Source organism: Sparus aurata, chromosome 15, assembly GCF_900880675.1.
Source record: "Sparus aurata chromosome 15, fSpaAur1.1, whole genome shotgun sequence".
Taxonomy (NCBI): domain Eukaryota; kingdom Metazoa; phylum Chordata; class Actinopteri; order Spariformes; family Sparidae; genus Sparus; species Sparus aurata.
The window spans coordinates 506,846-523,274 of NC_044201.1; the positions used below are offsets into that span (position 1 = coordinate 506,846).

General features: G+C 45.6%; 1 protein-coding gene across 1 annotated transcript in view; it reads left to right on the forward strand.

The window, feature by feature from the left end:
• The window catches only part of prkg2l (protein kinase cGMP-dependent 2, like), a 123,050-nt gene that overhangs the window by 45,066 nt on the left and 61,555 nt on the right, over positions 1–16,429 (forward strand). The window contains exon 10 of the mRNA XM_030442861.1: positions 536–604. Coding sequence (XP_030298721.1) covers positions 536–604 — 69 coding nt within the window. The remainder of the gene's footprint in view (positions 1–535; positions 605–16,429) is intronic.

Here is a 16,429-nt window from a genome sequence, read left to right on the forward strand (position 1 = left end):
ATTTCATGATCGACAGTATCAAATGACACAAGAGGGCATGGAAATCAAAACACAAGATAAAACAAGACACTGAACCATGACAAAATCAAAACCTAAGATAAAACACACAGAACCATGACAGCAGAGGCTTGGATCAGACACCAATGCCTATGCCCAATCCAGGTCCAGCCCATGGAATGGTTTTTCTTTTCCTGTCTGGGAAAACAGCCTAATGAGGCTAATGAGAGGCTGTACAGCTTATGTCTCCCAGTCACAATGGTTTCCATTGAAAAGCATGATCCTCCTCCATTCCGAGCAACTGGGATGCTTTGGAAGTGTGTTTCGAGGTCTACTTATGAATCTTTACTGATGAAACCCATGCATATACAAGAATTTCACACAATGTAATATGAACACCCACCACCCAGTTTACTTGATTCCAGCTGATACTGTGGGATGTTTGAACACTTACAGAGGCAAACCTCATCATACTGTAGAAAACACTGTGTACATATGAGTTTGTGTTGTTTGATTAAATGTACCTGTATGTTTACAGTGAGGATGTTCGCTCGGCCAACATCATCTGCAATGAGAATGACACAAACTGCCTGGTGGTAGACAGAGAGTAAGTAGCTGAATGTGTAAGCATGCCATGTTATTGTCCACAGTTTGACCTATATACCAGAGCATTTGGTTTAATTCGGACAGCTGACGTTAAATCACAATCCGGTAATGAGAATACATCTTCAAAAGTAAATAGGTATATTTGAAATACAATTAACTCTGTGTTGTTATTGCTATTCACACTGTCATAACATATGCTGTGTAGCCTATGCTACTTATATGGATAAGATTAAGGAGTGTGAAAGCCCCTTTTCAGAGCATCTTTATAGGATTGATCAAATAAGTAAGCAAGATTATGTCAGTCAGTTCTTTAACCTGTTACTCCTAAGTGCTGTATGGTAGTCAACTGGACATGTTTTGGTTTCTTGAAGACGTTTCACCTCTCTTACAAGAGGCTTCTTCAGTTCTAACTAACTGGAGGGGAGTAGCAGGCTTTTAAATTCTGTGTGGGAGTGTCCTTACAGAGTCATTAAGAATACGTGTGAGCTCTTAGTTTCAGAGTTGTTAGGGCCACTTGTGGGTTGTTGACCCAACCAGCTTTCATGTCCCTTGATAGGGGTAGGTGAGCCAAGGTGCGAATGGTTGTTAAGCTATCTGGGGAGGGAACTCAGTACTGCATTGTGGGTGGGTGATAAGTAATGTTGAGTCCACCTCCTCTGTTCAAAGGCAGCCTTTCCAATTTGGCATAGATGGATTCCTTAAATCCTCTTAAAAACCATCTGTCTTCTCCGGCAGAGATGTTTACAGGAACATTTTTTCAGGAAAATATGTCTTCCAAAACACAGTATTCCATGGCCATAAAATAGTGACAAACTGTGATTGCAAAAGTTTTTTCGTGATTTTATCCATCAAACAATTCCACTATTTGAGAGCCAAATGCCATTGAACTACAGACTTACATAAGATGGCTGACAACCACTGAACCATTCATAGTTTTCAGTTACATGACCAGCACAATGACCTGAAGGGCAAAACATTTGACCAAGACAGCAGCTCTACTTCCTGTAGACATGACAAAAAGCCGAAAAATGTATCCTCTAACAGTTATTTAGATCACCTGTCAACTGTAGAAAAGGAAGGATATGGACATAAACTGCAAGTTTTGCGATTCATGTACAGCAGTTAACAACCGGCACCCTCTTTTTTCGAGAGGGGGTCGTAGCCGATTCCGTGGTCTGTCCAGGGACCACGGTCTCTGGCACGGACCAGTGGTTACTGCCACTAGGGGCGCTAGGGACACTGGTCATGACCAGCTCATCAGTGGTCACAACCAGTTGCTCTGTGGCACCGACCAGCTGGTCTCTGGCACGGACCAGTGGTCACAACCACTAGGGGTGCTAAAGATACTGGTCCTGACCAGCTCTCCAGTGATCTGCCCTGTGGTCCCTGTGGTCTGTGAAGTGGTTTTTGTATTTTCTCCCCCTTTTAGGTCATTATGGTAGCACTGTTAGCTGGATAAATGTCAGAGATCATAATCTTTTGTCTTTAAAATACACTATATCCGAATTACTATGATTAATATTGTTGTTATTATTATTGATTATGAAGATCCGTGTGGTCAGGACCAGCTGGTCTCTGGCACGGACCAGGGGTCACTACCACTAGGGGCGCTAAAGACACTGGTCATGTTCATGACCAGCTGCTCTGTGGTCTGTTCTGTTGTTTGGACCAGTTGAGTGATCTGTTGAGTGTTTGTTTGTTTGTATTTATTTTTAATACAACTTTTCCCTTTTCTCTGTTAGCAGAATAGCCTAAATGTGAGAAGTCATAAATGTTTGTCTATCCAATGTTATTGATCACTATTATAAATAGAAATCATAATAACAAAGATTAAATTATTATTATTAGTTGTAGTTGTATGAGTAGTGCTATCGATTATGCAGGTCTGTGTCTTCCTGACTGGTTTAAACTTTACCAATGTGTTGCATTTTAAAAGCTTGTCACATTACCCTTGGTATTAAATCTTGATCTGGAAACGTATGTCGAATAAGTGTAGTGGTGGAAAAAATGTAGAGTTGGGTGACAAAGCAACATCAAATGGAAATACAGAAATGTAAAATTTTTATTAAAAATTAAACTTAAGTAGCCTATGGTACAGTAACAAAAGTAACAGTCGAATCTTCTTGATTGTTCCAGCACCTGATCACTCGATGATCATTCCAAGGATTTTCTCTGCATAAAATCTGGAAAAACCCTCTAATCTCACCATGATGTCAATTGTGGCCCGCATAAAAGAAAACATTTTAGTTCAGGACAACAATGCCTCAATGTTAGAAATCTTTTTTTAAGTAATTTTTTAAAAGTGGTAATCTTCCTTGTTTATTTTCTTATAAACAAGGAAGATAACCACTTTTTAAAAATACACATTACCAGCTTCATTAATGTTAAATTAACAGATGTACCGGTAATTACATTTATGGGTGATCAAGTAACGGTAAGCTAAATTCTGTTAGAATGGTAGAACTGTGACATTAATGGATACATTTATGTCTTTGTTCAACTAAAATTGGAACATACCTCTGGCACTATGACATCAATGATAAAGTCAGTGTTTGCAAGGAGGCTGTAATCCAACGACAACATTGGCTTTATCAAATCAATGAGGTCATTCATCTGTTGGACATAGTAAGGGTAAATAAACATTTATTCATACACTCTATGACAAAATTACCACTTTTAAAAAATTACGTTTAAAAAATATTTCTTACGTGTTTCTCATTGAAACATGTTGGCTTTCCATTAAGGATTGTTTGTTAACAATGAAAACATAATAAAAGTCAAAGATTACCTACACAGATTTTTGGAATGGGCCTGGGAATCCAAGGAATCCAAGCAAATATATATCCCAGACCATGTTTGCTCTTCATGGATTTAGAATGAGCATATGGCATATAATCAATATGATCACACCTGGCATTTGGGCGACTGTGGCTCAGGTATTAGAGCGGGTTTGCCAATGTTTGGAGGGTTGGCCGCCCTGCCAATTGTGTCACGGTCATTGTGTCCAAGACACTTCACCCACCTTGCCTCGTGTGAATGTGTCTGACTGCTGTATGTTTGAGGTGGTGGTCGGAGGGCAGCCACGCTTCTGTCAGTCTGTCCCAGGGCAGCTGTGGCTACTATTGTAGTTTACCGTGAATGAATGGAACCTGGAACCCTGTCAGGTGCTTTGGGTGTCTTGAAAAGTGCCAAAAAAATCTAATCCATTATTATTATTTATCATTATCAAAATTGGAAATTGCTCCTGATTGGCCAGGAACTGAATCACCAACCGTTTCCTTCATTTCATTGGTTTAAAGGCAGTGGTCATGCAGCCATGGCATGATTGAAAAACCAACTGAAAATGAATCTTTAATTGTCTTCAAAAAGGAGTTAGGTTAAGTGGACCTGATCGATATATGATGGAAGACACAGATCTACATAATCAATAATAATAACAATATTAATCATAATCAGAGACCATGGTCCCTGGACAAACCATGGAATCGGCTACAACCCCTGTTGCTTTTTTCAGACACAATTCTGTGAAATCAAAGCCCAGGCTTGTCTTGTATTTGTATAAAGTTAGTGTAAGTAAGGAAACAAAGAACTGTAATGATTTTAATGCTCTTCTTACTATCAAGGAGTATTTAATTAGAAAAGCATGTGTTGTGTGTCATAATTGTCAGTGTAGGAGACATATAGGTTGAAGATGAGGAGCACGGTGTGCTTGAGAGTGTGTGTGTGTTGCAGAGGTGGTGGTTCACGTGGGAGTGGGAGTGGGCGTGTGCACGTGCGGAAGTGTGTGTGTGTAAAGATGCGCACTCACCTTTGACACAGATGATGAGAGAGACAGGGTTAGGTAGTTGCCGTAGTTTTTGTTGACCGCTATCCACTCATTCATTCATCACTTTTTTAATCTGTTTAATCCGCTGGTTTTCATTATTCCATTTATCCATCTTTGTTGCGCTGTTATTGCTCTGTGCGGTTTGTTCATAATAAATGCAACAAAAGCATCTTTGGATCTCAGCGTATCTGTCATCATAGCCTCCTAGTGCGTCACAAATCCGCGAACCTGAGGACCCAACCTCGTACTCTCAGCGGCTAAAAGGTTTGTCAAGGAAGCCGCAACATTTTGTCAACAAAAAAGGCGTTTAATGAAAAATATCAAGCCACGCTAAAGAACCAAGTCATCACACGACTAGCCCGAGAACAAAGGAGCCACAGCTAAGTCCCACACCATGCCATCCATTCACCTGGGAACAGGTAGGCCTGAACCTGTTTGTTATGTGGATTAAGGAATCCGCTTCGCAATGCGGAATGCATTGTGACAAATGAGGGCAATGTATTACGGTACGAACAGGTACGCATGCGCGTCTACATGACTAGATAGACACTTCGTTCCCACGAATTATGTTTGTCTAATTGTCTAAAGACTCATCAACCCCGACGAAACTTTCCCTCTCGGGCTTTCTCATCTCGCAGAACCATGAGTAAAACCAAAGGTGGATACCGACGAAGCCCTGACCCTGGCGTCTTTTTCCAGCTTGCTGGAAACAAAGCTTGCCTCCCACAGACAAGGAATCTCCAATGACCTCAATAAAGCCCTCACTGCTCTCGAGGGAAAACTTGATGGGATCAAAACTACAGTGACTGCCAACTCGCTCAAACTCACAGCTCTTGAGGCAAGTGTTCACTAGCAAGGACCACACCGTCAACGAGATGCGTTTAAGGATTTATTAGTGACAAAGGAAAACGACGTGTTGAAGATCTTGGTTCTTTTGAGTTCTTCGAGTGCGTTGTGGGGATTCTTGTAGAGAATCCGTCGCCGCTCCCGGGCAGCGACAGACCCCCAAAAACCTCCAATTACTTGAGAAGAGATTGAGCGGATCTGAGATCTTTGAGATCTGAACGGATGTAGTGGTGGTACGTTTGGGAGGACCAGCAGCCCATGAGACGTATGAAGTGTTCTGGGAAGCCATTACGGGAGGCTGAAGTGGCAGCTCCGATTCTGAAGGAGTGCCCGGAGTAGTTGTCGGGCAAAATACCAGACGATGAGAGCATGTGGCAAAAGTGATGGTGGAACCAGAATCGAGTAGCCACTTGGCCGGATTTGGAGATGAAGAGAAGATCTGTCATTGTTGTGAGATTTACGGAATTGCAAGAAATTTGCGAGGGTTTCAAAGGGATTCAGTGGTGATTGGACCTTGAAGAAGAAGACGGGTGTAGGCGGACCAAATTGATTGGTTTTGGTTTGCTTTAAGTGGAACACCATAGTGTCGTCTGAAAAGCGAGACAAGTCAGAAATGCAAGCATGACGGCTTGAGTTGAAGTGAATGGTTGAGGAGGTGAATTCGGAGCATCTGAGGAAACCAAAAAGGCAAGCAAGAACATGGCTTCCAGGCTTTGGGCGACTTGAGGAGTGCCGTACCCGGAATGGATTGTGTGGAGGCAGATTAACAGCAAGTCGGCATTAAGAGGAAGACGGCGAGGGCTTAACGAACTGTTAACGAACAGCCGGTTATTGTCTTGGAAAGAAGCTGATACCGCTAAAGTAAGCTTGGTGATATGTGATTTGTCATGATGAATGGGCGTAAGTACCGAAAGAAGTCATGGTGATGAGATCGAATGACGGAAAGGTTGTGTTGTATTGGTCGTGAAAGTAATGGAAGCTTTTCAAGCTGTCCAGTGGGAGGAGAGGGTCGAGGGTGATAGGCTGTTGATGATGGAGCTCTGGGAGTTGCTTATCAGGGGTATAAGCGCAGGATTTAGGAGTTGAATGTCGACGCCCGACTGGCATAGGGAAGGTATCTGCGTGAGGTGCCAAGCTTCTGAACTTCTGGCATTCATTAGCGAGCTTAGGGGGCGATTCTGCCGCAAACCATCTTCCATTGTAGAAACCCCCCAAAACCGGCCTAAGGAGCAGCAACGATGTACAGATGGATGTCGTGCGGGTGAGTCGGTTGGTCGTTGTAAAAGAAAGTGATTCCGTTCCAATTGGTGAGAAGGTTGAGTCATGGACGGATTTCGGCAAGGCTCGAGCTATCCAGGGAGATGGAGGTCAAGAGTGATGGGACGGAAGAAGTGATGGATGGTAGGTTGGAGATAAAGGCTCGCCCTTGGGGGATGATGCGTAAGGCGAAGTTGATGTGGCCCAGAAGGGACAGAAGTTGACATTTGGTCTGTTCCTGGACCTTCCTTAACTTCCTTAGCGAGCATGCGGTCAACTGAATCTGGCTTGGTTTTATGGTCGACTGAAGATTTTTGATTTCGAAAGAGATAGATGATAGTGTGGAAGTCCGGGGTGAAAACCTTCTTCAAGTCCTTTATGAGAACTAGCTTTGGCGAGGTAGGTTGTACGGGCATTTGGGGTGGGCGTGGCCCCTGCCGCAGAATGAGTAAACGGGGAGGAAGCGGCACTGGAACACGGTGCTTCCGGTACTGTTGAAGCCGTTGCAAATCGAACGACCTCCTTGGTGCATGACGGGCCTGCCTTTCTTATCTACGTCCTTGATTACAGGAAAGATGACAGAAGGGGTAGATGACATCTGTTCCAGAGGTATGGGTGCTGGTGGAGCTGCCGACGACAGGTGAGAGAAGGCTGAAGCTCTCGTTTGTTTTTGTTTTTTTGTTTTTTTGTTTTGTTTTTTCTGTTTTTTTTGTTTGTTTTTTGTGCGGCTGAGTGTGGGTAACTGTGTATAAAGTGAAATTAGTGGTTGCCTGCTGAGGGCGAAGAACAGGTGCTGGCATCCCGGTGCCGACGAGCCCCAGTTGAAGCAAGGTGCTGTGGTTGCTGGAATTAGGCGGCAGAGGGCGTTGGCATCTTAGTGCCAGGAGCCTTGGTTGAAGCGAGGTGCTGTTGTTGATGGAAACAGGAAGCAGAGGGCGCTGGCATCCCGGTGCCAGGAGTCCCGGTTGCAGCAATCTGCTGTGGTTGCTGGAAATAGGCGGCAGAGGGCGCTGGCATCTCGGTGCCAGGACCCCCGGTTGAAGCGAGCTGCTGTGGTTGCTGGAAATGGGAAGCAGGGGGCGCTGGCATCTCGGTGCCAGGAGCACCGGTTGAAGCGAGTTGCTGGAAACAGAAAGCAGAGGGCTCTGGCATCTCGGTGCCAGGATCAGAATCAGAATCAGAATCCTTTAATGTCCCGCAGACGGGGAAATTTGTTTGTCGCAGCAGCAGAATATTATGAGAACAGAGCAATAGCAAAATAGACAATAGAATAGACACTATAATTAAAAAGGGAAAGAAAATAGAATCGAATTGACGTATATACATATTTACATGATGTAGTGCAAGAATGGACAGTAATTTTTATAAACAGACCGGAGTCCCGGTTGAAGCGAGCTGATGTGGTTGCTGGAAACAGGAAGCAGAGGGCACTGGCATCTCGGTGCCAGGAGCCCCGGTCGAAGCGAGCTGCTGTGGTTGCTGGAAACAGGAAGCAGAGGGCGCTGGCATCTCGGTGCCAGGAGCCCCGGTTGAAGCGAGATGCTGTGGTTGCTGGAAACGGGAAGCAGAAGGCGCTGGCATCTCGGTGCCAGGAGCCCCTGTTGAAGCGAGCTGCTGTGGTTGCTGGAACCAGGAAGCAGGGGGCGCTGGCACCGAGATGCCAGGAGCCCTGGTTGAAGCGAGCTGCTGTGGTTGTTGGAAACAGAAAGCAGGGGGCTCTGGCATCTCGTGCCAGGAGCCCCGGTTGAAGCGAGCTGCTGTGGTTGCTGGACACAGGAAGCAGAGGGCACCGGCATCTCGGTGCCAGGAGCCCCGGTTGAAGCGAGCTGCTGTGGTTGCTGGAAACAGAAAGCAGGGGGCTCTGGCATCTCGTGCCAGGAGCCCTGGTTGAAGCGAGCTGCTGTGGTTGCTGGACACAGGAAGCAGAGGGCACCAGCATCTCGGTGCCAGGAGCCCTGGTTGAAGCGAGCTGCTGTGGTTGCTGGAAACAGGAAGCAGGGGGCGCTGGCATCTCAGTGCCAGGAGCTGAGGCTGGAACAGGTTGGCTGTGGTTGCTGCTGTGGTTGCTGGAAGTAGGCAGTAGGGGGCATTGGCATCCCTGTGCCAGGAGCCCCCGCAAAGGTTAGCTGCGGTGATGGCTGGAACTGGATGGCGGTGAGACTGTGGCGTTTGCCCTTGAGGTTGTAGGTTGCTGTGGCTGATGATGATGATCCTGATTGAAGTTGGAGGGTCCTGGAATCGATCTGGGCGCTCCCTCTGGAATGCAGTGATGATGAGAGGTGGTAGCAGAAACTCTAGAGTCATTTGATCTGGCTGAGGATCCCTGTCACCCGGAAGATAACTGGTGTTGACGGAAGAAGCTAACATGCGTGTGGAGAAAGTTTGGCTTTATAGTCCATTCGGTGAAACAGAATTTATTTGTTGTTTAAAGTTATCTGGGGAGTGGCTACTGTCCAATCGGTGACTGTAGAAGATGAAAGCCGGTCAGGGGAACTCGCCGGAGCGTGGAGACGTTGCGACCGGTGAGTTGTTCGGCCGGTGTTGGCGGAACGATGGCGGGAGGCTTCGCTTCTTGGAGGTGAAGGAGTCTGCGAACTGTGGCGAACTGCAGAGACGGTGACTTTCTGTTCCGGAATTTCCTCGTACTCTCTTTGCTGCGGAAGGAGGTGGGCTGGGAGACACGGGGGAGTCGTCGGACGAACTATGATAATCTTGGATGTAAAGGAGAGATGAACCAGGCAGGATGCGAACCATGGATGAGACAAAGTTGGTGCTCTTCGTCGACGGGAAAGTAGTGGGCTTCAGATGAATGGTGATCCTGATCTCGTCTGAAAGATCGTCCGACGGGGATAGTGATACGAAGTCCATGATGAGGTGAGTAGAGCCTGATGTTGCTCGTACAAAAGTATAATGTGCTTGGGCGAGGCGAATTCGCGTGATCTCGTTTCTGGGTGCGAGAGCGCAGAATACGAGAGCGAAGCAGAGGAGAGGGTCAGGTGGTTATTTATTGAAATGCGGAAGTTGGCGCTGTTGAGGTGTGGTCCTGCTCCTGAAACTTCGCCAATTAAGCTTCAATTAATGATCAGGACAAACGCCTGGCAGCGTTAGAAGCTAAAACTAGCACACTCACAACAAGCAACGCTAAATAAGCTGCCAAGGTACTTGACCTCGAGTAACGCAGCCGACGAAATAATATAAGAATCATTGGCTTACCAGAAACCATTGAAGGCACTCAACCGACCGCCTTTTTCTCTGACATGCTTGGGGAAATCTTCGGTGATGTCCTGGGTTCACCAGCTGAATGCGAAAGGGCCCACAGATCCCTGGCTCCTAAACCAGCTCCTCACCAGCAATCGAGGCCGGTCATAATACGGCTTCTTAAATTTTATTTAATTTAATCCAGTTTAGTGGGTTAGCGAGGTATGTTGAGTCTAAAGCCAGGCTTCCCTGTACTACAAAGGTGGCTCTCTTTTAACCCGGCTAGATCACCATGGTAACTTATGCTTAGCTTCAGATTTTCAGCTTAAAATCGGCTATAAAAGTGCCGCTGTTTCACTGTGTAACTCATTCGGAGATGGCGTCTCCATTCATTGAGAACCCGGTGGACCTGGGAGCAAGAATAATTCGGGCAGCACTACGACGTGAGCGGCTTCTTCGAGAACGCGCTGATCCGCACTTATTGAACCGAGTGTCAGGAATGCCACTCGAAGAAGCTGTGCGCTCACTGTCGGGCAAACTGTTTGTGTAGCCCTTCGTTTTTTTTGCCACGGGAACCTCCTTACATTCAGTTGGTGATGCAGAAAATCTGAGCAAGAACACACATTGACAAAATGATGGGGCAGCTTGGCTACATACCACTTTGAATGATGTTTTTGTATTTGGCTCTAATTTGCTGTCATGTCCGACTGCTGCTTCCACATCTTAATAAAATGCGATATGAAATATTAATTAGGCCAACCTAGTATTGATATGTCACAGATAATGAGTAAAGTTAATTATTTCTTTGATGTGGCCATGAATAAACTAATGAATTGATCAATGTTTCACCCGTTGTAGGGCAGTGTACGCCCAAACACAATACAGGCTTGAGCTATTTTCACAGTCAAAAAGGTCTTTATTGTCATTGTACAGGGACAGTAGTAGGGCTGGGCGAAAAATCGGCAAAATCGATTAATTCGAGTTTTTGGTTTAGGACAATTTTTAAAAACGACAATTGATTTTTTTTATTTAACTTGCTCCGCCGCTGCTCCTCGTGGGCTTCCGTAGTTCATAGTCGGCTCCGCCCTCCTCCCCGAATCGACTTTCCACAGATAAACAAACACAACATGCAGCGAGCAAGGAGTTTGTTCATAAAAAGGCACCGTCTCGTTAGTAGCTTGGTTTTATGGCGTCAGACCTCGAACAAACCACCGTCCGCTGCAAAGTTTGTTCAAAGGCTGTTGCAACTAAAGACAGCGGACCGACCCATGTATTTCAGCATCTCAAATAGACGCCTGGATCACAGTAGGACACTTGTTGTTCACTACGAGATGTACAGACCGCGGCAGACCACACGTATCCGCTATAAAGCAGCCAACATCAGCGGAATCTTTTAATCATTGTGTCCCGTATTAGAAGAAAGGGTCCCGGTGGACAGCTGTTACAGATGCAGTCATGGTGCATATCGCTAAAGATATGCCGATCGTATTTACAGTGGAAACGCCGGAGGTTCATCCACATGCAGAAAATGTTCGACCTCAGACTGGTGTTACGAAGCCACAACGGGGCTTGATGTCTCAAGCCAGAGGAAGCAGACAGGCTCGTCTTCATGGCCAAAAATTTGTAAAATCTACCAACATGTCATGTTTACTATGCAATGCATGCAGATGTTTAATTTAGATATCTTCAGGGATATGAAATACTTTTTTGTAAACAAAGGCACCTTTTGCAAAATAAAGGATTTAATGAAAGTTATATTAACACTTTATCAATACCAATATGGAAACTTATCTGTTTTTATAATAGCAAGCAATCTGACATGTTAAATTCATGTTTACAAAAGCATTTTATCAAAAAGGGACACAGTCTTTTCTAAAGGATGCACTTATTTGTGTGAGTTTGAAGCTGCACTGTTTACAATGGCAGGGAAAATCTGTTGTAAATCATAGCATTAAAATAAAAGCAATGCTTTTAATAATTTCTTTGTAATTTGAAGTTTGTTCTTGAGAAGAGAAAAAAAAATCGATTAAAATCGAGTTTGGAGTGAAAAAATCGGAGATTCAATTTTTAGGCCGTATCGCCTAGCCCTAGACAGTAGCTACATTTGCTTGTTCATCCCGACACAGTAATACAAAAAAAAAACAAAACACTGAACATTTATAGCCTACGCACACTCAGCCTCGCTTTCAATAAAACACACACGCGCATTCTATAACTGACATCAGTAAAATTTGAAGACAATACAGATATCATTCAAAAATGAAAAAGATAGTTGTTGCTTCAGTTTATTTATTTTTAAACGGATGAGGGTTAATATGTAAAAGTTGCACAATGTTGAGCTTTCAGAAATTAAAACACTAAGGGCTTAATATAATATTGATCATAATATTAATCATTGTTAACTTACGCATTTTGGTCAGCAACTTTCTGCCAGCAGCCCTCCCCTCGCTCTATTGGCGGCGACAGTGTTACTTTTTGAATTCTTCATAGCCTTGCATAATAAGAATCTGCTCATCTTGAGTAAAATATGTGGCCCGGGATCGATCCATTTTCGCACGGAAGTAGAATAATATGACGTCAAACGCCCCCTTTTATGTGAACGCGCGCAGAGCACAAAGCAGAGAACCGGACTTAACAAATTAAGTTGATAACCACCGTCGCAGTACCGTTTAACTCTGATTGGGGACTTGGGGCTTTGTTGAGCACAAAGCCTGGCTATGTTGAGCCCCCTTCGCAGTACAGGCCTCAGGTGGCAAATTACCACTGAATGATCAGGCCTGCTCTTCAGCCTGGACTGAAACGATGCGTTTCCTCTCATAACGGGGGATCTGACTTTTTTATTTTCTCTTTTACTTAATCTTTACATTTATCATCACATCCCTGCTGACAGACGATAGGTGTGTGTGTGTGTGTGTGTGTGTGTGGGGGGGGGGGGGGGGGGGGGGTTCAGTTTGTAGTCTTTGGCCGAAATATGATGTGGGTAAACGTAAGTGACAGCGACGCTAAATCATCGCAAATCATGGTACCGGTCTACTTCTGTGTATATATATGTGTGAGCAAGCATGCTCGGTGCCTTTTTGTTTACTGTGTGTGTGTGAGTATTTGGTGTTTTTGCGTGTCTATGCTTGTATGGATGAGTGCTTTCCCAGTACACCTACTTGAAAATCTAAATATTAAATATGGGTTTTGATGATTTCAACAATGTATTAATATAGGTAGTGATATCACATGCAATGTCTATGACCCAGAGCAATTAAAACCTCTTTATGATCCCAACATTTCACCAGTATGTTGGCTGCCCCACCAGAGACTGTAACACACTGGATCTGTTGTATGCAAATGCTAAGGATGCATACAGTCCCACAGCCCTCCCCCCTCTTGGAAGATCTGACCACAACCTGATCCTGCTGACCCCTAAGTATGTCCCTCTTGTTCAGCGGCAGCCTGTCCACACTAGGAGCGTGAGGAGGTGGACTCAGGAGGCTGCTGACGCACTACAGGACTGCTTTGAGTCATCAGACTGGGATGCTGAGCCACATGGAGAGGATCTCGACAGCATGACCGACTGCATCACAGAATACATCAGGTTCTGTGAACACACCACCGGACTGTACGCTGCTTCCCTAATAATAAGCCGTGGATCACCAATGACCTGAAAGCCCTTCTTAACAAGAAGAAGAGGGCGTTCAGGTCTGGAGACAGGGAAGAACTGAGGAGAGTGCAGCATGAACTCAGGGATATGCTGAGGGCCTGTAAAGACGCCTACAGGAGGAAGCTGGAGGCCAAACTCCAGCAGAACAATGTGAGGGATGTGTGGACTGGTATGAAGCAGATCACTGAGTGTAAGGTGAGCGGCAGACAGTCATCGGGCAGCCTGGAGAGGGCAAACGAGCTGAACAGATTCTTCAATAGGTTCAGCTCACAGCCTTCTGTCGTCTCCCTGACACCTCCAGACCCCCACACACCCCCACTGCCCCAAATGCTTCCTCCCCTCCCCCCTCACTCCCCTGCTGTGAGCTCTCCTATGCAGCACCTCTCCTCCTCCTCCTCCTCCTCCTCCTCCTCCTCCTCCTCCACCTTCAACTCCTCCTCCACCTCCTCGTCCTCCACTGAAGACACCAGCAGCCTCCCCCGCATGACTGTGACTGCAGGCCAGGTTAGGAGACAGCTGGAGAGACTCCACCAGCAGAAGGCTGCAGGCCCTGACGGTATCAGCCCCAGGATCCTGAAGACATGTGCCAGCCAGCTGTCTCCTGTCCTACAACACCTCTACAACCTGAGCCTGGATCAGGAGAGAATACCGGTGCTTTGGAAGACTTCCTGCCTGGTTCCTGTTCCAAAGAAGTCGACACCATCAGACCTCAATGACTATCGACCAGTGGCCCTCACATCTTACATCATGAAGGTGCTAGAGAGACTGGTTTTGGCCAACCTGAGGCCGCAGGTGAGAGCCCTGCTAGACCCTCTGCATTTTGCTTACCAGCCCCACTTGGGAGTTGATGACGCTGTCATCTACCTGCTGCAACGAGCCCATTCGCACCTGGATGGTGGAGGAGGCACTGTGAGAATCACATTCTTCGATTTCTCTAGTGCTTTTAACACCATTCAGCCACTGCTACTGGGGAGAAGCTGCGGGTGATGGGTGTAGACGACACAATGATCTCCTGGATTACTGACTACCTGACAGGCAGGCCACAGTTTGTCCGTCTGGGCAGTGTTCTGTCTGATGCGGTGGTCAGTGATACAGGAGCTCCACGGGGGACTGTACTGTCTCCTTTCCTGTTCACCTTATACACCACTGACTTTCAGTACAACACCGGTAGTGTCACCTGCACAAGTTTTCTGACGACTCGGCTGTTGTTGTGTGTATAAGTGAGGGACAGGAGGAGGAGTACAGGGCACTGGTAGACAACTTTGTGGAGTGGACTGGACAGAATCACCTGCGGCTGAACATCAGCAAGACCAGAGAGATGGTGATTTCAGGAAGAAGAGGAAGACGGCTTTCCAACCACTGCACATTCTGGGAAAGGATGTGGAGGCGGTGGAGGATTATAAGTACCTTGGTGTTATCATCAACCACAGACTGGACTGGAGATCTAACACTGAAGCTGTTTACAGGAAGGGGATGAGCAGACTTTACTTCCTGAGGAAGCTGAGATCCTTCAACGTGTGCAGCAAGATGTTGGAGATCTTTTATCAGTCTGTGGTGGCCAGTGTACTTTTCTTTGCTGTGGTTTGTTGGGGAAGCAGCATCGGAGCCAGCGACACCAACAGACTCAACAAACTGATCAGGAAGGCTGGCTCTGGGATTGGCTGCAAACAGGACACTCTGGAGGCTGTGGTGGAGAGGAGGACACTGAAAAAACTGTTATCCATCATGGATAATCCTCTCCACCCTCTCCAACTCACACTGGTCAGACAGCGGAGCACCTTCTCCGGAAGGCTGCTTCAGCTTTGCTGTCTTGGCAATAGATACAGGAAATCTTTACAACAGGGATTGTGCCAAAAATGGCAAAAATAGCAAGAGTCATATCAATATTTAAATCGGGTGACAAAAACATTATGACCAATTACCGCCCCATATCGATATTACCAACTCTCTCTAAAGTACTTGAAAAAGTTGTATATAACAGACTGCATAGCTATCTTAAAGGAGTCATCACCCGGAAATCGCAATTTCTCTCGTTAAATCATGCATATTGGTATTGGACCTCTGTTGAAACTTGCCTGAAAAGCTGGAGTTTGAAAGTGGCTTATTTTTTTCGCTTTGGCTCTTTTTCCGAACTGGAATAGCGCACAATAGTGCGTGTTCCTAAAGCACGAGATTTTGACTCTGCTCCTGTGGTGACGTTACCACAGTAGGCTACTTGCATATGCATCAGCTCACAGCCGTCCTCAGCCAGACTTTCTGAGTGAGCACGCCGAATCTGTTTATTTCTCTGTCATTTTCACGCCATACATCGTGACCGCCAGCATTAAAACTCAGGTCTTACATGTAAAACACGAGTGTGAAAAGTAAGAAGGAAAAAAAAAAAGATTTTACCATTCAGAGACATCCTGCTGTAAACGTGTCTCTTCCACCGTCTCTGCCTCTTCACTCTCCCGTTCGGGTTCCGACTCCGGCTCGTACATAAATGCCTGAATTCCATAAGGTTCGTCATTTAGTGTGTGCGCCATGACAGGGGACTGTTTATGTTTTGGAGTCTGTGTGTGCATGCAGGCTAGCCCCCCATTCCGGCTCTGTCCTTCCTGTGGCCAATCAACGCGCGCCTCATTACATATTAATACAATGCACATCCGGACCGGTCAAAACCTTGCGCATAATCTCGCGTGAGAAAGTCGCGGTATGAAAAAGTGTCAGAACAAGCTCTATGTTTGATTTTTTTTCTTTTTTTTTTTTCTAATAAGTTTTAAGAATTGATCCAAAGCAATGCAAGAGGGACTGGATATGTAAAAAACCAGGTGATGACTCCTTTAAAAAAATAAACATTCTTGTTCCATCTCAATTTGGCTTCAGGAAAAAGAGCTCCACCTGTATGGCTATACTTGACCTTGTTGAAAAAATCAGTGACTGTATTGATGAAGGTAACTTTGGAATTGGCATCTTCCTTGATCTATCTAAGGCCTTTGATACTATTGATTTTAAGATATTATTGAACAAACTATACCACTATGGTATCCGAGGCCTCGCCCTCGATT